The sequence below is a fragment of the Chiloscyllium plagiosum genome, unplaced genomic scaffold (assembly GCF_037043375.1).
Source record: "Chiloscyllium plagiosum isolate Xiang-an unplaced genomic scaffold, Cpla_swu_hap1 HiC_scaffold_6, whole genome shotgun sequence".
In the NCBI taxonomy this organism is placed as follows: domain Eukaryota; kingdom Metazoa; phylum Chordata; class Chondrichthyes; order Orectolobiformes; family Hemiscylliidae; genus Chiloscyllium; species Chiloscyllium plagiosum.
The window spans coordinates 70,716,400-70,738,968 of record NW_028270144.1 but is presented as its reverse complement, the minus strand read 5'-3'; the positions used below and the strand labels follow the sequence as shown (position 1 = coordinate 70,738,968).

General features: G+C 39.5%; 1 protein-coding gene across 3 annotated transcripts in view; it reads left to right on the top strand.

Annotated features, from left to right (window-relative positions):
- chst10 (carbohydrate sulfotransferase 10) overlaps nt 1-22,569 on the top strand; it is a 64,812-nt gene that overhangs the window by 19,142 nt on the left and 23,101 nt on the right. For 2 of the 3 annotated variants that reach the window (XM_043691694.2, XM_087988091.1), the window contains one exon: nt 9,083-9,165. The exons of the other annotated variant lie outside the window; for it this stretch is intronic. In XM_043691694.2, coding sequence (XP_043547629.1) covers nt 9,083-9,165 — 83 coding nt within the window. The remainder of the gene's footprint in view (nt 1-9,082; nt 9,166-22,569) is intronic. 3 annotated transcript variants of the gene reach the window in all.

The window sequence follows — 22,569 nt, the reverse complement described above, 5'->3', positions numbered from 1 at the left end:
GTAAAGTTTGAAAACTCTATGATTAACTGAAATACATTACACTACATTTCATACAGTAGGATTTAAAACCAGTACTCTAACTTAATACAATAGTTATGGATAAATAAATCAGAAGGATTTAGAGGGATATGGGCCAGTAGCTGGCAAATGGGACTAAATTAGGTTAGTCGACATGGATGAGTTGGACCAAAGGGTCTGTTTCCGTGCTGTACATTTCTATGATTCTACATATGCTATGAATCCACCTTTAATATTTTCCTTCTGTTATTTGAGATGTACTTCCAGGCTCCTCTTTTAAATGAATCAAAGATTTCTGCCTTTACTACCCTTTCAAATTGATATTTCCAGACCTCTACCATTCTCTGGGTGATAAAGCTTTCCTTGTCTACCCTCAACTTTTTATCAGTTTCTTGAAATCAGTGCTTCCTGGTCATTGACAGCTCTGTTACGATAAATAGATGCTTCCTACCCACTTTGTCCAGCCACTCATAATTTTGGACACATCAATCAATTCTGTTCTCAGCCTCCTCTGTTCCAAGCAGAACATTCCGAAATTGTCCAATTGTTCATTAGCTGCATTTTAAGAGTTTCGTCAACATCCTTGTAAATCTCCCCTGAATGTTCAGGCAGAGGCTATTACCATTTAAAGAAAAATTTGCAAACTCAGTGATTAACTGTAAGAAATTACACCACAACATTTCACACTTTAGGATTTAAAGCAAGTAGTCTTAACTTAATACTATAGTTTATAACTACATATGCTATGAGTTTAATTTTAATAGTTCGCTTCTGTTATGATAACTTAAGGTTAATTTACTTTGTCTGTGACCAACCCGAAGAAATGTCACAGCCCTCTGGAATTCAATTCTCCTCGCTGTTCTCGTATTCTCTAAAGTATAGGATTTAATTGCGCTCTTTCCAATAACGTTTGGCTAGGTGGCTTCTCGCAACTATAGACTTCAAAGATATCCTGAATTTGGACATGCATAAATTTTGCAACTATAGACTTCAAAGATATCCTGAATTTGGACATGCATAAATTTTGCTTTCCCCAGTTTGTTTCACAGTGTCTTTACAGCTGTTTCCAAGCTAGCTGTTTCAGCTGACTGTTTCTCTCACAGAGCTAGGTAGTTTTCATTGTGAGGATCACTGTAGTTTTCTTCCTCGAGCTTCAAACTAAGTAACTATTTCAACTTTTTTTTTCTTTCACCAATTCCAAATGAGCTGCAACTTACATATCTTTAATTGTCTTCTGGGAGAAACACCCATATGAATGAAAGAAAACTCCCTTCGTCCATTTCTTGGCAAAGAGCCATGCTTTAGGATGTTTCAAATAGAAACTGAAATTAATAATTTTTAATTTTAAACCAACCCCATTGATTCTGTCATCAGTATGAATATTTAATATTTCTGATGGAGTTTACAGATCTCTTTCCCAGAATTCATAAAGGTAACAAGAACTCCTTTACCAATCATTGGTCTCATCTTTCATTTAAAATGAATTTTTTTTTTACCTCAGTCAAAAAAAGTTCTTTCTGAAGCATCTTCATTGCTTTCTTTGCTCAATCTGTGTCCAAGCAACTTTCCTTCACCATGTGATTTCCATCTTATTTCACATTTTTGGTTTTCCGATTATTTAATCTTTTCCTCCATATAAACTACCTAATTCATATTCGCTGCTATTTCTTTGTCCTTACTATCCCACACATCCTCACTGCTAACATTGTACTTCACTGTGTCTCTCTCCATGCACAACCTCCTTTCCACTTTCAATCCTATCTCATTCTTTGTGTTTCCCTCAGAAAAAATGTCGACTTACATCTGCATTTTGAAAATCCCAATTGTGTAATCTTTGTCCTTCCAGTAACTTTAGAAATTTTGTGTTGACTGATTTTCTCAACTACATTCTCACTTGCATTTTTGCCCTAGTCTTATTTTGAGCCATTGTTCTTGTTCACCCTGGATGTTTCCTAGTATAGACTTTATCTCTCTTCCCATTGCAGTAGATAAATTCTGACAAGGATGACACCCATGGTTTCTTCAATATCACCAAAGCAAATATACAGACCCAATACCCTTGACCTCAAACCGCTGCAGAGTAAGAGACAGAGAAAATGTCAGTCTCCGCTGAAGAGAACACTTCAAAGAAAATCATAACCCACAATACAATCATCAGTGAAGACTTGTTTGAGAAAATCCCCGATATCCTATCAAAGATGATCATGGACTTGCACCTAGTGTGGCAGAAGTTGAAGCTACAATAAAACACATGAAGAATGGAAACACCGTAGGAGTAGATAAGATTCCATAGAGATTTTGAAACTTGGAGGAGCAAAGCCTACCACTCACCTCTATCAACCGTTCCTGAAAATCTGGGACAAAGAAGAAATCCCTGTCGATCTCAGAAATGCTGCTATCACTACCATCTTCAAGAAAGAGACAAAGTGGACTATGGGAACAACTTTGGAATCTCATTATTTTCTACTTTCAGAAAGATCATCACCCGAGTACTTGCTAGGTGTCTTTTCCCAGAATCTGAGGAAATCTTTCCTGAAAGCCAATGTGGTGTCTGACCAAACCAAGGACATACACTGCTCAGAAACTCAGAGAATTGCCAGGAACAACACCAACCACTCTATGCGCCCATTGATCTGACCAAGGCTTTTAACTCAGTCAAACCGAAAGTACCATGGAAGACCCTGTCAAAGACCTTCTACCCAGTGAAGTTCATCAACATCTTCTATCTCCTCCATGACAAGATGTTGGCAACAATACTCACTGATGAAAATGTGACAGAATCCTTTGAAATGAAGGCAGGGGTCAAGCAGGGATGTGTCATTGTCTCCACTCTTTTCTCCATCACCATCACCATTCTTCATCTTGTCAAGAGTAAGCTTCCCAATGACACAGGATGGACCGAAAACATTTTGACCTCAATTGGTGGAAATCCAAGAAGAAAATGATATTGACCTCAATTGTGAAACTTGACTATGTGGATGATAATGTTATCTCTGCTGTCTCAAAAGAGAATCTTCAAGCCTTGCTTACGATCTTTGTGGAAGCTTTCTGAAGAATTGGTCTTCGCTTCAACAAGAAGACTTGAATCCTTTACTAACCCTTTCCAGGGTCAAGTTCTGGTCCATCCCTTCATTAAGATCACCAAAGATGTCCTCTCAAATGTGGAGCATTTCCTTTACCTGGGGATCTGCCTCTTATCTAAGGCTGACATGGATGCAGCGATTCAATATTATGTCCAATCAGGCTGAGAGTCTCTGATGACTGTGAGATCAGCGCTGATACCAAGATCCTGATTATAAGGCAGTCATCTGACTTACTTTTCTACATGGGTCTGGACCTTGGGAAAATATACAGACGCCGCTTCAAGACTCTTGAGAAGTACCATCAATGCTGTTTGAGACACGTTCTCCGCATCCCCTGGCAGGACAGGTATTCTAGCATCAACATTCTTGAAGCAGCTGATAGCATCAGCATTGAGGCAAAGATCATCAGAAAACCAACTCCATTGGACCGGCCATGTGTTTAGGAAGCCGCCTTCACACAGCTTAAGGAAGGCACTCGAATCAGAGGAGAACAAAGGAAGTGCTTAAAAGATACCCTGAAGGCAACTCTCAAGAAAAACAATACAGATGTCAGCACATAGCTTCTTCTGAATAAAGGTATCCTGACTTGGAGGAAACTGCTGCGTGATGCGACATAATTCTTCAAGAACGTCCATTGGTAAGAGAGAGTACAGAAAATGATGAGGAGAAAAGTGTGCCAATGATCTCAAGGCCAAGGACCACTTAAGCCTATGGAAAACACCTGCCAAATATGTGCTCAGAGATACGTCTCTGAGATTGGGATCATCAGCCACACAAGGACCCACAGAACTCATAACCAGTGATACAGAATTACCTAGGTGGCAATTAGGTTCATTAGAGCACGATTGCCAATGACATAAGCTAGAAACTAGTTAGCTGTTCCCCTGTATATCTAGCTGCATCACACGTTGTATCATTAAGCTCTTATCATCTGTATTCCCTCTGTGCTCACACTTGCACAATTACCTTTGATGTTCTTAAAGCTCAATCCTCTCAGCAACATCATTTGAAGACAAAGCATCAGTTTTCACTATACCACTCAGCAGTTTCTCTCCACTTGCTAAACACTTCTCCTATCTCTTGGTGTCCTATTTGGCACTGAGATGAGCGTGTAACCACATATCCATGCCAACATTAGATAATGATTGGGACATTTCACATGTTAAATGTGCCATTTAAAGAGAAGTTGTTATTGGATGTAATACAATAGGATCAGTTGATATATAGTTGAAGGTATGGTGCAGTGAGGTTTCACATTTATTATGGGACAAGCTGTGTGACGGGAGGGTTCTATTCAAAGTGAATTGGTTTGCATCACTGGGTACGGATTGCCCATCCCTAACAGAGCAGTTAAAAGTCAATCACATTTATGTGAGTCTGGAGTCACATGTAGGCTAGACCAATCAAGGATGGCAGCTTCTTTCCCTAAACGACATTAGTAAACCAGGTGGGTTTTTCCAACAATCAACAATGGATTCATGGTCATCATTAGATTCTTAATTCCAGATAACTATAGGACTTCACATTCCACCAACTGCCATGGCAGGATTTGAATCCCAGTTCCCAGAACATGCCCAGATCATCTCTGAATTAACAGTCTAGCAATAATACCAGTAGGCTATTGTGTCCCCTAAATTGTGGGAAGGATTTAACCTAATTTATCAGAGGGTGAGGATGCCTTGATGAAATATTAGCGATGAGAAACAAAGTACAGAGAGGTCTGGAAAAGGCTAATAATACTCGACCTAAGAATAGTTTTGAAGTAGGAAGTATCACATTGAGAATATTCAGGGCTGTCTTAAATGTATTGAGTGTTTATGTTTGTAAAATGGCTGTTTCAAACAACAATCCTTTTTTTTTAACCATTAACCCCTTGTTTCCTTGATATTCCTATAATGTTTGCCCAAATATTTTTGAATTGTGTTTTAAAGACCACTATTGAATCTGTATCCATCATCCTCTTAGGTAGTGCATTTCAAATTTATCTATCTTTCTGTCCATTTAGCCTATCTAAACCTTTCATGATTTTAAACCCAGCACAAACCAAATATCCCTTGTTTTTTCCAGATATCCACTTAATTGTAGTGCCATAACTCTAGGACCATTCTCGTAAAGCTCTTTTATACTCTTTCCAAAGCCACTGCACGCTTCGTAAAGTGTGGTGCTCAGAATAGACAAGGTCACTTCAGCTGGGTTCAAACTAGTACTTTATTTAAGTTTAACTTCTCAGCCCATCTCTGTATTATACATCTTTATATATACAGGACCTATAAGTTTTATTAACTGTTCTTTTAACCTGTCCTATCTTAAAAGAGTTCACCACAGCCACCACCAGATTATTCTCTTTTGGCACCCTTTTTAAAATTGTACTACTTAGCTGAAAGGTGCACCCTCTACCCAACAAAAATGATCCCAGTTCTCTCCCAGGGGCGGTAAAACCTTACCTTGTTGCCTCTCGCAAGCGCCACATTTTTACCTTATTTCTGGGACTGCTCTGAATATGTTGCAGTTCTAGCAGTGGTACTGCTGGTGGTGGCAGTACTGGGACAGAGGAACTCTTTATTTCCTGATTGGCTGGCAGCTCTTGGCGGTGGGTACACTGTCTGTCAAGGCATGGAAGCCCCGTTGGCAGGCAGTTAATTGCCTGAATGTGCTTGAATTGTGCCTGGCTTTTTGAAAATGTCAACAATGGGTCGTGCCTGACTTTTTGGCTAGTGGACAGAGCCATTAAATTCAATCCATTAACTGCAATTTAAAATTATTGCATTTGTTGTAAAGCTGTTTGGAATATTCTGATGCAAGTATAAAAATATCAAATAATGGCACTTCAGTCCCTATAGAGTTGTATACTGTTGTTACACCACAAAGACAGACAGCCGAACCAAATTGACCATCTCTCCATGAAGTTCCAGTTACACTTCAGCATCTGCCATCTGCTTCAGCATGATGTATCCCAGACTCACTGGAATCAGTTCTAGGTACATCCCTCATTACTGGCCAGAATCTGTTATCTGTTTAAACGTACAGCTCCCCCCTCACCCCCTGTGTTGAAGTACCTGTAGAACCCTTTGATAAGGAACCAGCCTGGAATTAACTTCTAGGCCTGGCCTCACAAGGAAACAACAGCTTGCTAGTTGCTATTTTTGATTAACACAAGCTGCTAAATAAAATTCAAAGATCATCTTCAGCTTACAGTTTCACTACACAACTCCAAACCAAATTGATAACAGAATAAAACAAAAATATTGAAAAATTAGCGATGGTTCTAACACTGTTGCTACTGAACTTTTCCAGACTGTATGTCTGCAGATCAGCATTCAAGACAAGTTCATATTTAGAATTTGTTGCAAAACTGTGGCTGACTAATGTCCTTTCGGAAAGGAAATCTGCTGTCCTTACCTGGTCTGGCCTACATGTGACTGCAGACCCACAGCAATGTGGTTGACTCTCACCTATCCTCTGGGCAATTAGGGATGGCAGTAAATACTGGCATGGCTAGCGATGTCCATGTCTTGTGAATGAATAAAATAAACTGTGGTTAGTCCTTACTGTATTGGAATTGGCTGAGAAACTCCTTGCAGAGCAGCTGTTGTGAAATTTGCATCTTTCCTTTAAGGGGAAATAATAGCAAAGTTTTTGATATCCACTATGAGTTAGTAGGTGGAGAAAACATTTTTTTCACACATGGTTTACTTTTACTTCAAGGTCTTCTCAGTTTGATGTGTAAATTTGAAATTTAGTACAGTAATGAATAATTTTTAAACCTGAAAAATAAATTACCATTTTGATCAAGGTATTTTAACTGATGCTATTTTAAGCCTATCTTATAGTCTTATAGTCTTATAGTTATAGTCATTTCTACTATGTTGTCTTCCAAAGCAATTTCAATGAAATGTACCAGTCTAGTTGCTAGAATTAGAATTCCTACAGTGTCGAAACAGGCCCTTTGGCTCAACAAGTCCATACCGACCCTCCAAAGAGTATCCACCCAGACCCATTACCCTACCCTATTACTCCACATTTCCCTTGACTTTTGCAAGTAACTTACACATCCCATAATACTGTGGGCAATTTAGCTTGTGGGCAATTCACCTAACCTGCACATCTTTGGATTGTGGGAGGAAACCAGAGCACCCGGATGAAACCCACGCAGACACTGGGAGAATGTGCAAACTCCACACAGTCACCTGAGGCTAGAATTGAACCCAGGTCCCTGGCGCTGAGACAGCAGTGCTAACCACTGAGCCACTGTGCCACCCTAGTAACTGCCTGTTTTAATGATTTGTGAGTTGATTTTGTTTAATTTTCAGATTCATTGTTAGCTCAGTTGTACAGCTTTGAAACAGATGTTAGAATGTAAATTATGTTTCTGGTATTCATGGAACCTGTACAATACAATATTTTATAATGAAAGTCAGTGCACAGGACAATTCATTGATAAAAGAAAGACCAAAACATTGTCTAATATATATGGTTTTATTTGCTTGTTTAATTTTTATCTTTTCTACTCTTTTATGTTAATGAAATACCCCAAAATGTTTCATAGGAATGTTATAATTTGACACTGAACCATATAAGCTGATATTGGAGAAGCTTGGCCAAAGAGGTGGCTTTTAAGGAACAGTAGAGTACAGAATAATCCCTTCAGCCTATCGAGTGTAGGCTGACAAAAACTGTTCTCATTCTACTTTCCAGCTCTTGGCCCACAGCCTTGAATGACATTTCAAGTGCTCAACTAAATATTTTTTAAAAGTTGTGAGATTTCCCATCTCAACATCTTAAAGAAGGAAATAAAGGCTTAGGAAAGGAATTCCAGAGTTTAAGAATTAGGTAATTGAAGCTATGCCCATAAGTGGCAGGAATTTGTAATTGGGATTGCTCCAAAATCCAGAGTTAAATGAGTGCATCATGGAGGGTTATGGAGCTGGAACTCATTACAGACAGGGAAGGGCTAGGCCTTGAACATAAAAATGAGAATTTTAAATTGGGGCATTATTTATCCATCTATACTTTTCACTGCCTTGGGAAGGCAGCCAACATAATCAAAGACCCCTCCCACCCCAGTTATAATCTCTTCTAACCTCTTCTGTCGGGCAGAAGATAGAAAAGATTAAACCCACATACTAACAGATTCAAGAACAGCTTCTTCCCCACTGTTCTCAGACTTCTGAATGGAGCACTTCAATTTTAAATTTAAACATTGATCTTGCTCTTTGTGCACCTTCTCTGCAGCTGTAAAATTGTATTCTTCGCTCAGTTCTATTACCGTGATGCACTTTGTATGGTATGATCTGTCTATACTGCATGCAAAACAAAGTTTTTCATTGTAGTTGGGTACATGTGACAATAATAAATCAAATTAAACTAAATATTTAATCTGGATTCATATTGAGTGGCCTTGGTAACACTGTAGTGATATTATTTCTTATATATCAAAATGAGAATGAGACAAATCCGTATAGCAGTCTTGTCAGTTCCATTCATAAAACCACAGTGTACCTGTGTGCTAAAGTCCAACTGCTAGGAAGTCACAATGGGATTCCTTATTTAAAATAAACACAACACTGATTTCGCTAAATTTTCAGTGAACAGATATACTTGCACTCAATTAATGTAGGTGAGCAAAAATTATTATTGCTTCCACATGTTATATAATGCTAATAATAAAGATGAAAAGGTAAGTTACTATGTCTATAAAGATTGATATTTTAAAACTGATTTTCACCCCAATCTATAAAATGCACCAATGCACAACATAAAGGACACTTACTTCCATTGTTCACAGCAATAAATGAACAATTGCCATTTGAATTGATAATGGACAATCTGAAATCATTGATGAAAGCAGTAGTTAATGACAGACTTCGCTGTTGTGATAAATATGAATTCATAAAATACAACCTGAGGTCATTGGTGTGCATGGTAGTTACTAACAGACTACAATGGCCTGACATGTGTGAATTGAATGTTCAATTTTACAGAATATGGTATTAAACCACAAATATTGGATAAGACTGTGACTAAAAAAATCAAGCCTCAAGAACGAACTTTACATACAGCTAAGGTAAGAACAGTAAATTCTTTTTTTTTTGTCCTTTTGAGAACAACTGTCACATTTTTGTACTGAAACTAAGTTGTCATAAATTAAAGCTTTGCATGGTTATGAGCTAATTTAAATTAGCAAATTAAGATTATTTGGGAACAAAAGATGTTGTAAGACCTAGTTTGTAGCACCAACCACTGATGTATATACCAAGAAACATTATGTGGATCCAACAATAACAGCTTATATTGTATAGTGTCTTTAAAGTAATAAAATGTCTTGAATCACTCATGGGACTACCTGTATTATAAAACCAATTTAAGTCTGTGCCATATGAGGATTGAGAGCTTGAAGAATTCAGTTCTTCAGCCCTTGGCAGTGGCCACAATATAGGATTGGAAGGATAAAGTGTTGTATTTGATCAATCATTTAGAATTATCTCAGGCAAATACAGTTCCATCCAGACAAATAACAGTTAGAGAGGTGCTGAAGTGGAACAGCGTGGATAACTGTGTCAAAGGCTTCAGATGGCTCAAGAATGTACAGCTTGAACCATCTTAAGCCTGTGTCATAATCACATGCAATGCTGCTGTGACTTTGATAAGGTCTGCTTTAGGTATTTTGGCATGGCCAGAAACGTATTGGTGTGATTGAAATATAGCATTCCAGGAAAGATGGGTGCTTTAGTCCAGAAAGCCAGCTGGTGAGGAATATTACCTGAGCCAAATTTTGCAGTCTTATATTAGCAGTTATTTACTCAGTTACAGATTACAAGCAAACACGTCCTAACTTAACAGTCACTATACAAGTCTGATTACTTATAGGGGCACAAATTAATCCGCAACCCTATCCCTTATCTGCAAGTAAACACAATGATTTAACAATTAACAATAGGACATAGGAGCAGCAATATAGAGTCATAGAGATGTCTAGCACGGAAACAGATCCTTCAGTCCAACCCATCCATGCCGACCAGATATCCCAACCCAATCTAGTCCCACCTGCCAGCACCCTATTCATATACCCATCCAAACGCCTTTTAAATTATAATTGTAATTGCAATTGTACTAACCTCCACCACTTCCTCTGGCAGCTCATTCCGTACACGTACCACCATCTGCATGAAAACGTTGCCCCTTAGGTCTCTTTTATATCTTTCCCCTCTCGCCCTAAACCTGTGCCCGCTAGTTTTGGACTCCCCTACCGCAGGGAAAATACTTTATTTATTTCTCCTATTCATGCCCCTCATGATTTTAAAAACCTCTATAAGGTCACCCCTCAGCCTTTGATGTTCCAGGGAAAACAGCCCTAACCTGTTCAGCCTCTCCCTATAGCTCAAATCCTCCAACCCTGGCAACATCCTTCTAAATTGTTTCTGAACTCTTTCAAGTTTCACAACATCTTTCCAATAGAAAGGAGACCAGAATTGCATGCCATATTCCAAAAGTGGCCAACCAATGTCCTGTACAGCCGCAACATGACCTCCCAACTCCTGCATTCAATACTCTGACCAATAAAGGAAAGCATACCAAATGCCTTCTTCACTATCCTATCTACCTGTGACTCCACTTTCAAGGAGCTATGAACCTGCATCCAAGGTCTCTTTGTTCAGCACCACTCCCTAGGACCTTACCATTAAGTGTGTAAATCTTGCTAAGATTTGCTTTCCCAAAATGCAGCACCTCGCATTTATCTGAATTAAACTCCATCAGCCACTTCTCAGTCCATTGGCCCATCTGATCAAAATCCCATTGTAATCTGAGGTAACCTTCTTCACTGTCCACTACACCTCCAATTTTGGTGTCATCTGCAAACTTACTAACTATACCTCTTATGCTCACATACAAATCATTTATATAAATGATGAAAAGTTGTGGACCCAGCACTAATCCTTGTGGCACTCCACTGGTCACAGGCCTCCAATCTGAAAAACAACCATTCACCACCACCCTGTCTTCTACCTTTGAGCCAGTTCTGTATCCAAATGGCTAGTTCTCCCTGTATTCAATGAGATCTAACCTTGCTAACGTTTCCCATGGGGAACCTTGTCGAATGCGTTACTGAAGTCCACGTAGATCACATCTATGGTTCTGCCCTTATTAATCCCTCTTTGCTACTACTTCAAAAAAGTCAAGACTTTAGCACAATTTGGCAATCAATGAGTGGAAGTCATAATAGAATTTACCCTTGACATCAGAATTTCTTGGTAGGGGACATGCACACTATTAGTGTTGCTTGATAGAGATGGCAATGAATTGAAAAGGGATTTTGCATCAGCCTTTGCTATAGGGGAAGCAGAAACATCCCAGAAGTAGCTACAAATCAGAAAATGGGAGGGAGGGAGGAACTCAGGAAAATCACAGTTACCCCAGAGGTAGTACTGAGTAATTTTTTTGAGTTGTGGGTGACAGTGCCTGGATCCTGATGTACTTCATCCTCAGGTTAAAAAAAAAGTGGCTAGTGCGATAGTTGATACATTAGTTTAATTTTTTGAAACTCCCTTGATTTGAGGATGGTCTTGTCAGATTGAGCGATAGCAATGTAACCCCTTTATTAAAAATGGAGGGAGACAGAAAGCAGGAAACTTTAACATAATTAGCTTAACATCTGTCATAGGTAAATTGTTTGAAGATTTTCTAAAAGTAGTTATAGCATGATACTTAGAAAAGTTCAATGAGGTAAAAACAATGACTGCAAATGCTGGAAACCAGATTCTGGATTAGTGGTGCTGGAAGAGCACAGCAGTTCAGGCAGCATCCAAGGAGCTTCGAAATCGACGTTTCAGGCAAAAGCCCTTCAGGAATAAAGGCAGTGAGCCTGAAGCGTGGAGAGATAAGCTAGAGGAGGGAGGGGGTGGGAGAAAGTAGCATAGAGTACAATGGGTGAGTGGGGGAGGGGATGAAGGTGAAAGTTCAAGATAATCAAGCAGAGTCAACATGGTTTTGTGAAGGGGAGATCATGTTTAAAAAGCTCTTTGAGATGGTAACAAATGCTGAGGTAAAAAGGAACCGGTAGATGCACTGTATTCAAGATTTCTAAAGACATTTGATAAATGCCACATAAAGGGTATTCATCATCATGATCATTGGTGGTCCCTCACAGATGTGGATGACTCTCTTCCAATCTCAGGGCGAATCTGTAGGTGGATATATAGACCGATGCAGTTACCGCAGGTTATATTACACTTGGGGCAGAAGGATGTTGCGGAAAAGGGTGGATGGGGCATTGATGTAGCAGTGCATTCCTTATGCTGTTTTCGCCTGGCTTTCGTTTTCTCCCAACAGCAACTCTCAAGGTGCTCAATGCCTTCCTGGATCTGCGGCTCCACTTTGGACGGTCTTGGGCCAGTGATTCCCAAGTGTCTGTGGGAATGCTGTATTTCACCAGTGAGGCCTTGAGTGTATCACTGAAGCACTTCCTCTGGCCTGCCTGCCGTTTCAAAGCTGAATGGCGCTCCTGAGTCTCATGTCGGTCATGTGGATGATGTGCCCAGCTCATCACAGTTGATCGAAGATGGCCAGTGGCTTGATGCTGGGGGATGTTGGCCTGGTCAAGGATGTTGGTGTTGGTGCGCTTTTCTGCCCAGCAAATATGCAGGATTTGCACAGGGAACATTGATGGTACTGCTGCAGTGTCTAGAGGTGTCTGCTGTAGACAGTCAACATCTCAGCGCCATATAGGAGAGTGGGAACCACCACAGCTCTGTAAACCATGATCTTGAAGTTGGATCTGATGTTGGATCTTATTGATGAGAGATTGCAGAGTTAATTGGACGTCATAATGCATGAATCACAAAAGGTTAATAAGCAAGAGCAGCAAATAATTAGGAAAGCTAATAGAATGTTATAATTTAATGCAAGGGAAGTTTTAATGAAAGTGGAGAGGTTATTCTTCTGTTATATTATTCTGTGCACAATGTTGGTCACCTTATTTAAGGAAGGACATAAAGCATTAGAATGTGCAGGTTACCTTATGAGGAATGTTTGGACAGGCTAGGTTTATATCAGCTGGAATTGGAAGAGTACGGTGACTTAATCAAAACATATATGATCCATATGATTTTTTTACGGGGTGAATGTGAAGAGGATGTTTTTTTCTTATGGGAGAATTGAGAACTAGAGGCCACTGTTTAGAAATGAAGGGTCACAGAGAAGAGGAAAAATTCTTTCTCTCAAGAGTTGAGAGTCTCTGGAGCTCACTTCTTGAAAAGGTAGTGGAAGCCGAGTCTTTGAATATTTTTAAGGCAGATGCAAATAGATTCTAAAGTTTCCAGGGAGCTGGCAATGTGGATTTGAGGTTCTAATCATAGAGTCATACAGCACAGAAACAGACCCTTTGGTCCAACCAGTCCATGTTGAACATAATCTAGTCTCACCTGCCTGCTCCTGGCCTGTATCCCTCCAAACCGTTCCTATTCATGTACTTATCCAAATGTGTTTTAAATGTTGTAATTTACCCAAATCCACCACTTCTTCATGAAATTTATTCCATATGCAAACCACCCTCTGTGTAAAAAAAAAATTGCCCTCGTCTTTTTTTAAATCTCTCTTCTAACGTTAAGAATGTGCCCCCTAGTCTTGAAATCCTCCATTCTACGGAAAAGACAATTATCATTAACTCTATTTATTTTATAAACATCTATAAGATCGCCTCGCAGCCACCTGCACTCCAGTGAAATAAATCCTAGCCTATCAGCCTTTCTTCATAACTCAAAGCTTCCATACCTGGTAAATCTCTTCTGAACCTTCTCCAGCTTAATAATATCTTTCCTTTAACAGCTATGATCATACTAAATGGCGAAGAAGGCTGAAGTGGTCAAATGGCCTCCTCCTGTTCCTGCTGCTAATTCATATGTTTGTATGTGTGAAGTTTGAAAGATAGGTATCCATAAACAATGATCAAATGTTATATGATACGTTGTTACCCTGGAGGCAGAAGTAATACTTTCATGCGTAGGTAAGTTTTTTTCAATGAAAGACTCTTTAGCAGGATAAGTAACACATTTTGCAATTGTGACTGGTCTGGTCGCCATTTGCCAGTGCAACAGACATGTACTTTCAATAACAGCATTCTTATAATGTCCAGGTAATCTGTCTTTTTATTTTTATTAAGTGATAAATATTGACTAAGACATCACAATAACTCCTTCAAAGCGGCATCATAAAATCTTTTATATAAAACTGAGAAAGTAAATAGAGCCTTGGATAACATTTCATCCAAAAGACTGTAGTTTTAGCCAGGACTTTTATGTTCAATACTGAAGTCAGTTTTGAACTGACAGCTTTATTATGATCTTTGCAGAGATGGTTCATATTTTAAAAAAAAAATCTTCCATTAATACCTGAAAGGGTAACATAATAAATACTTGGTAGACAGTTTATTTTCTAAAGTAGAGAACCAAATTTGCCTGTTTGTTTTTAAGACAGGAAAAACTTCGCTGTGATATTTTACAATGTCCTTTAAATAGGCATTCAGTTTTCCTTGATCCAGTCCAAAGTGATTCTTCGCTGCTGAGATTTTATTTCCATTCTTCGTTTGTTTTTACCTTTACCAAAAGGTTGGAGTCTTCCAGCCTAATTTAACTGCTCACAAATTTTGATTTTTCAAGCAAACTGCAAACTTCCACCTCTATTCCTTGATTATGAACCTTGATTATGAACCTGGGAAAATGGAAGAATTAAGACTATTGCCTCTGCAATTTCTGCTCTCATTTCTTTCAAAGGAATTAATAGTTCATGCCAATGCGCCTTTATGTACAACCTAAGGCATTTCACACTCCCCTTTCTGCTCTTGCAAGGCTACTTTTGATGTTTCCCCAACAATCCAAGCTTATAAATTCCTACATTTCATCTACAAATTGCCTTTCGGCAACAACTACCAAAAACATAATATCGGCATTCATGCGTATGCTGATGATTTATGGCTCCACCTCATTACTCGCTTCTCAACTCCTCCACCTTTATTAAATTATCAGGCTGCTTATTTAACTTTCAGCACCGGATGACAGAAATTTCCTGTTAGTAAAGCTGAAGCCATTGCTTTCAGTCACCACTCCAAAATTACCTACTACTCCGTTCCTGTCATGAGCAACTCTGAGACTAAATGGATCATTTGCAATCTTGGTGTCATTTTTAACTCTGACCTGAACATCCAGTCTCTGTTCACTCAATCTTAAAACCCTCATTCATACCTTTGTATCTCAATGCATCTTGGCTGACTTCCAATTCCATTACTGTAACTCAAGGTCATCCAGAGCTACCATCTCCTAACTCACTGCAAGTTCTATTCACCTGTCACCCTTTTGTGCTCTTTGACCTACATTGGCTCCAATTCACTAGTGTCTTCTAAAATTCCCTTTCTTGTTTTCAAATCCCTCCATAGCCTCATTCCTCCCTGTTCTTTGTAATCTCCTCCAGCTCTGTAAACCTCTGAAATATCTGTGTTCAACTTATTTGTCCTCTTGCACATCCCTGACTTCAATCACTCCATCACTGGTAGAAGTGCCTTCAGCTGCCTGGATCCTAAACACTGGAATTTTCTTCCTTAAATCACTCTCCTACTCTATCTCACGTTCTTGCATAAAACCCTCTCTGTCTAAGCTATGTGGTACGGATGTAATTGCCTTTGTGTGGCTGTGTCACAACCGTTTTTTGATAATATTTCTGTGAAATGGCAGGGCCATTATATTCCATTAGTGGTACCAAATAAATATAAGTTGTTGTTCAGTATATACCCTACCAATGGAACAGAATTTTCATGAAGTTAATCCATATTTCTGGGGGAAAATACCATTATTGAGAAATAAGTGGAAAATGTTTCACTGTCTTCTGGGACATTTATAAAATCAATGCATGAATTTATTTCTGATTTCAAATTAATTTATACTTAACAATGATAATATTAATTGTAATTGTTTACTAATGCATGGCGTGATAAGAACAAATTGTCCATAATCTTTGATTTGTTTACCACATATGAAACCCATAAATTTAACTTGCAATTTATAAATTTGCAACAAATCAGGTAAAACCACTGATGGGATTTTCATTATATCCCACAGCTGATTCTTGTTCTTTGCCCGCCATCTGGTGACGTCCCCTTGTAAGAGAGGATTGCGAGTAGATTTTGAAATATTATTACTGAAAGGAGATTGAGAAGATGTGTTCAGTGTTGTGTAACGTGCCTGAAAGTAATTGCCAAAGGCAGAAATAACTGAAAGTCTTCTACAGAATGTGTACCAGTTGAGATGAATAACTTAAAAAATGGACAGTAGACTAAAAGAGACTGTAGCTACTTCCTACAAAGGCCTCAGAGTATTTCTTTTACCTGCTCACCCTCATTTTATCTGAAGTATGAAAAAAAATTATAGTATATTGTAAATGCATAAACTAAACATTTAAATTTATTAAGCAAGCTGGCAGATTGTAGTACAAATGTGCAGCATATTTGAGTTTTTTAGTCCATTTATACAACATTCAAAATTGCAACATATTTGACATTTGTTTAAAAAGACCTATTCACTGTACTCCTGGATGAAAATGGTTTGATGAGACATTTATACAACAATAATATTTAATAAGTCTAATCTTTTTTTTTCAAAAATGTGGTAATATATTTAGCATAATCTTTGTAGAATAACCAGGCAGTTACATTGTGAAATTCATTAGTTTTTTTTAAGTTTCTCCTTACCCTGTTTGGTGTTAACATTTACTTTTGTCAACTTAAAATATTTGAAAGATAGCTTAAGAGCAGCTGTTTTGAACTACAAACAAGCCCAGAACTAATTATTCCTTTGATTGGCTTTTGTAGGCTATCAATAAAATGCAGTTAACGATTTTATCTAGCTATTACAGTGATAAATCAGAAGCTGATTTTTAATTTCATAATACAGACTGTTTTCTCATGCTTTTGTAGTATGTTCATTTTCATTTTATTTTCATATTCATCTTTTCATATTCTTCACATTCCCTATGAATGATGTTCTAATAATGATCTCTAAATACGGATATAATTATGGAAATATTAATGGCTTTGCTTGGTTAATATTTAAAAGAAACAGCTCAACAAGTTATTGTAGAACTGTCTAATTAACTGTCAGTTAGATATTATATACTTTCTTAAGGGTTGGTATCTTTCTTGTGTTGTGCGCTGCAAGATAATTTCAAATTAATTATTTTTACTTTCATCTCTCCCTAGCTTCACCTGAGACTATCTTAATGATATTTTGAACCTGTGTTCTCATACATGTTCTTCATTGCTTTAACATTGAACATCTCTTCATCTGTTTACTGAACACATCAAATCATGCATTCAACTGGTACACTATAACTGTCTGGCATTCACTTCTTAATTTTCTTGCTGTCGCTATCAATGTTTTGACAATGTACTTTGAGAAGCAACTTGTGTCTCATTTAGCTTCATAATTAGAAACAACCCTCACACTGAACAGGAAGTCTATCCTCTACAACATCATGATATGAGAAAACCTAGAACCAAAGCCAAAGGTACAATTTTGATCGTGCAGAACAGCAGCTAGGTATAATAAAACAGAGCATTCCATTGCAGCTATTTCTTAAAAGGAATTTTTGCACAACTAGAGTGATAGAGCTGTACAGCATAGAAATTAGCCTTTCAGTTCAACTAGTCTATGTCAACCAAAACTCCTACATTAATCTAGTGCCAGTTGACAGCACTTGGCCCATATCCCTCTAAACCCTTCCATTTCATATAACCATCCAGATGCCTTTTATAGAATAGAATCCTCACAGCATGTAAACCAGCCATTTGGCCCAACAAGTCCACACCAACCCTCTGAAGAGCATCCCATCCAGACCTACCCTATCCCTGTAACTCTGCATTTCCCATGGCTAATGCACCTAACCTACACATCCCTGAACACTATGGGTAAGTTAGTATAGCCAATCTTCCTAGCCTTTGGATTGTGGGAGAAAACCTGAGAACTTGGAGCATACATACAAGCTGCACACAGACAGTTGCCCAAGGCTGGAATCGAACTTGGGTCCCTGGCACTGTGAGGCAACAGTGCTAACCACTGAGCCACCATGCCATTTAACTGTTGTAATTGTACCAACCTGCACCACCTCCTTTGACAATTCATGCCATATATGCACGATCCTCTGAGTGAAAAAGTTGTCCTTGAGGTTCCTTTTAAATCTTTTCCCTTTCACCTTATGTTTTGGTTTTCTCTACTCTGGGGGAAAGACTTTGGCTATTCACCCTGTCCATGCCCATCATGTTTTTATTAACCTCTATAAAGTTATCCCTCAGCTTCTAATGCTCCAGGGAAAATATCCCCAGCCTATTCAGCCTCCCACTCCAATCCTGGCAACATCCTTGTAAATCTTATCTGAACTCTTTCAGGCCTCACAGCATCCAGAATTGAATGCAGTATTCCAAACGTGGCCTCACCAATGTCCTGTACAGCCGTAACCTGACCTCCCAACTCCTAAACTGAATGCACTGACCAATAAAGGAAATCATAGCATATGCCTTCTTCACTATCCTATCTACCTGAGATTCCACTATCAAGGAACTATGAACCTGCAATCCAAGGTCTCTTTGTTCAGCACGCACCTAGGACCTTACCATTAAGTGTATAAGTTCTGCCTTGATTCGCCTTTCCAAAATGCAGGTCCTCACATTTATCTAAATTAAACTCCAACTGCCAACTCCTCAGCACATCTCATCAAGAACCCATTGTACTCTTGAGGTAACCTTCTTTGCTGTCCACTACACCACCAATTTTGGTGTCATCTGCAAACTTGCTGACTATACCGCCTATATTTACATCCAAATCATTTAGATAAATGCAGTGGACCCAGCATTGATCCTTGTGGCACACCACTGGTCATAGGCCTCCAGTCTGAAAAACAACCTTCCACCACCAGCCTCTGTCTACTTTGAGCCAGTTCTGTATCCAATGGCTAGTTCTCCCTGTATTCCACATGATCTAACCTTGCTAACCATGTAGAACCTTGTTGAAAGCCTGAGTGAAGTCCATATAGATTGCATCCAACCCTTTGCCCTCATCAATCCTCTTAGTTACTTCAAAAAACACAAACAACTTAATGAGACATCATTTCCAATACACAATACCCTATTGACTATCCCTAATCAGTCCTTGCCTTTGCAAATACAAGTAAATCCTGTCCCTCAGGATTCCCTCCAACAACTTGCCCACCACTGACATCAGGCTCACTGGTTTGTAGTTCCTGACGTTTCCTTGCCACCTTTCTTAAATAGTGGCACCATGTTATATCTCAGCAAGGGGCCCAGCAATCACTTCCCTGGCTTCCCACACAGTTCTAGGGTATACCTGATGAGGTCCTGGGGATTTATCCACCTTTATGCAGTTTAAGATGTCTGGAACCACCACCTATGTAATATGGATATTTTTCAAGATGTCGCAATTTATTTCCTGATATTTTCCAGCTTCCATATCCATCTCCACAGTAAACAATGATGCAAAATACTCATTTAATATCTCCCCATCTCCTGCGGTTCTATGTGTAGGTAGCCTTGCTGATCTTTAAGGGGCCCTATTCTCTCCCTAACTACTCTTTTATCCTAGATGTATTTGTCAAATCCCTTTGGATTCTCTTTAACTCTATTTTCCAAAGCTATCTCATGATTCCTTTTTGCCCTCTTGATTTCCCTCTTAAGTATGCTCCTATTCCTTTATATTTTTCTAAGGATTGACTCAATCTCTCCTGTCTATGCCCGACATATGCTTCCTTCTTTTTCTTGACCTAAACCTCAATTTCTCTAGTCATCCAGCATTCCCTACACCTACCAGCCTTGCCCTTCATTCTAACAAGAACATATTGTCTCTGGACTCTGTTGAAGAGTGGTGTTGAAAAAGCACAGCTGCTCAGGCAGCATCTGAGGAGCAGGAGCATCGGCGTTTCGGGCATAAACCCTTCATCGGGAATCCTGATGTCTCTGAACTCTGGTTATCTCCTGTTTGAACGAGATACATTCATAGAGAAAGCAGCTAACTATTTGCTAACTCGTGCATGGCACAAACATCAAGCTATTAGGATCAGTCTGCTGATTTACAAAGCCTGTGTTTTCAGTAATTTGTTGTTTGGCTCAGAAACATGGATGGTTTATGTCTATCAAGAGAGGAAGCTAGGCAACTTTCATCTTTACTGTTTGAGGCAGACTCATTGAAGGACAAAATCAGTAATGCAACAGTCTGAAAAGCACAAAGCTTCTAAGTGTGTTCACCGCATCAAGTAAAGGCAATTTCACTGGCTTGGACATGTCCATGGGATGGCATATCGATTACATACCTAAGGATATTCTGTGTACTGAGGTGGGACACCCATAACATTACTTTCAAATATGATATGAAAGGTCTAAACATTGTTTCTCAGGGAGACACTAGCTGATGACAAAAGAAAATCTGTGCCATGTTGCTACTCTTATTTTCTACTGTGACTTATAACTTGCATCACAAGCCTGTTGTGTCACACACTATCTGTCACTATAAGGGTTGTATTGTGTTACACTGCTCTGTAATTTGCAATTTTTTAGTTTTTTGACCTTTCCCCTGAGTCCAAGGAACATTGAAGGAATTATATCAATTGTGGGATTTCTACCCTCACTTCCTTCAAAATTCTAGGGTGCATCTCAACCAGTCCTGATGTCTTATCAATTTTAAGTGCCAACAATCTATCCAATATTTGTATCATTGATAGTCACAGGTGAGGTGCTGGAACACTAGAGGTTGGTAAACGTGGTGCCATAGTTTAAGAAGAGTGATAAGGACAAGCAAGGGAACTATAGACCTTGCCTGACGTCGGGCAAGTTGTTGGAGAGAATCCTGAGGGACAGTATGTACATGTATTTGGAAAGGCAAGGACTGATTATGGATAGTCAACATGACTTTGTGCGTGGCAAATCATGTCTCACAAACTTGAGTGAGTGTTTTGAAGATGTAACAAAGAAGATTGATGAGGGCAGAGCGGTAGATGTGATCTATATGGACTTTAGTAAGGCGTTCGACAAGGTTCCTCATGGGAGACCGATTAGCAAGGTTAGATTTCATGGAATACAGGGAGAACTAGCCATTTGGATACAGAACTGGCTCAAAGGTAGAAGACACAGGGTGGTGGTGGAGGGTTGTTTTTCAGACTGGAGGCCTGTGACCAGTGGAGTGCCACAAGGTTCGGTGCTGGGTCCTCTACTTTTTGTCATTTACATAGATGATTTGGATGCGAGCTTAAGAGGTATACTTAGTAAATTTGCAAATGACACCAAAATTGGAGGTGTAGTGGACAGCGAAAAGGGTTACCTCGGATTACAACAGGATCTGGACCAGATAGGCCAATGGGCTGAGAAGTGGCTGATGGAGTTTAATTCAGATAAATGCGAGGTGTTGCATTTTGGGAAAGCAAATCTTAGCAGGACTTATACACTTAATGGTAAGGTCCTAGGGAGTGGTGCTGAACAAAGAGACCTTGGAGTGCAGGTTCATAGCTCCTTGAAAGTGGAGTCTCAGGTAGATAGGATAGTGAAGAAGGCATTTGGTATGCTTTCCTTTATTGGTCAGAGTATTGAGTACAAGAGTTGGGAGGTCATGTTGCGGTTGTACAGGACATTGGTTAGGCCACTGTTGGAATATTGTGTGCAATACTGGTCTCCTTCCTATTGGAAAGATGTTGTGAAACTTGAAAGGGTTCAGAAAAGATTTACAAGGATGTTGCCAGGGTTGGAGGATTTGATTCTTTCGCCGAGCTGGAAGTTTTTGTTGCAAACGTTTCGTCCCCTGGCTAGGCGACATCATCAGTGCTTGGGAGCCTCCTGCGAAGCGCTGCTTTGATGTTTCCTCTGGTGTTTATAGTGGTCTGTCCCTGCTGCTTCCGGTTGTCAGTTTCAGCTGTCCACTGTACTGGTTGGTATATTGGGTCCAGGTCGATGTGTTTGTTGATGGAGTTTGTGGATGAATGCCAGGGAACAGCCAGGGAATTCTTAGAGGCATGGCATTCATCCACAAACTCCATCAACAAACACATCGACCTGGACCCAATATACCAACCACTACAGCGGACAGCTGAAACTGACAACCGGAAGCGGCAGGGACAGACCACTATAATCACCGGAGGAAACATCAAAGAAGCACTTCGCAGGAGGCTCCCAAGCACTGATGATGTCGCCTAGCCAGGGGACGAAACGTTTGCAACAAAAACTTCCAGCTCGGCGAACAGCAACGAGCACCCGAGCTACAAATCTTCGCACAAACTTTGGAGGATTTGAGCTAAAGGGAGAGGCTGAACAGATTGGGGCTGTTTTTCCTGGAGCGTCGGAGGCTGAGGGGTGACCTGATAGAGGTTTATAAAATTATGAGGGGCATGGATAGGGTAAATAGGCAAAGTCTTTTCTCTGGGGTCGGGGAGTCTA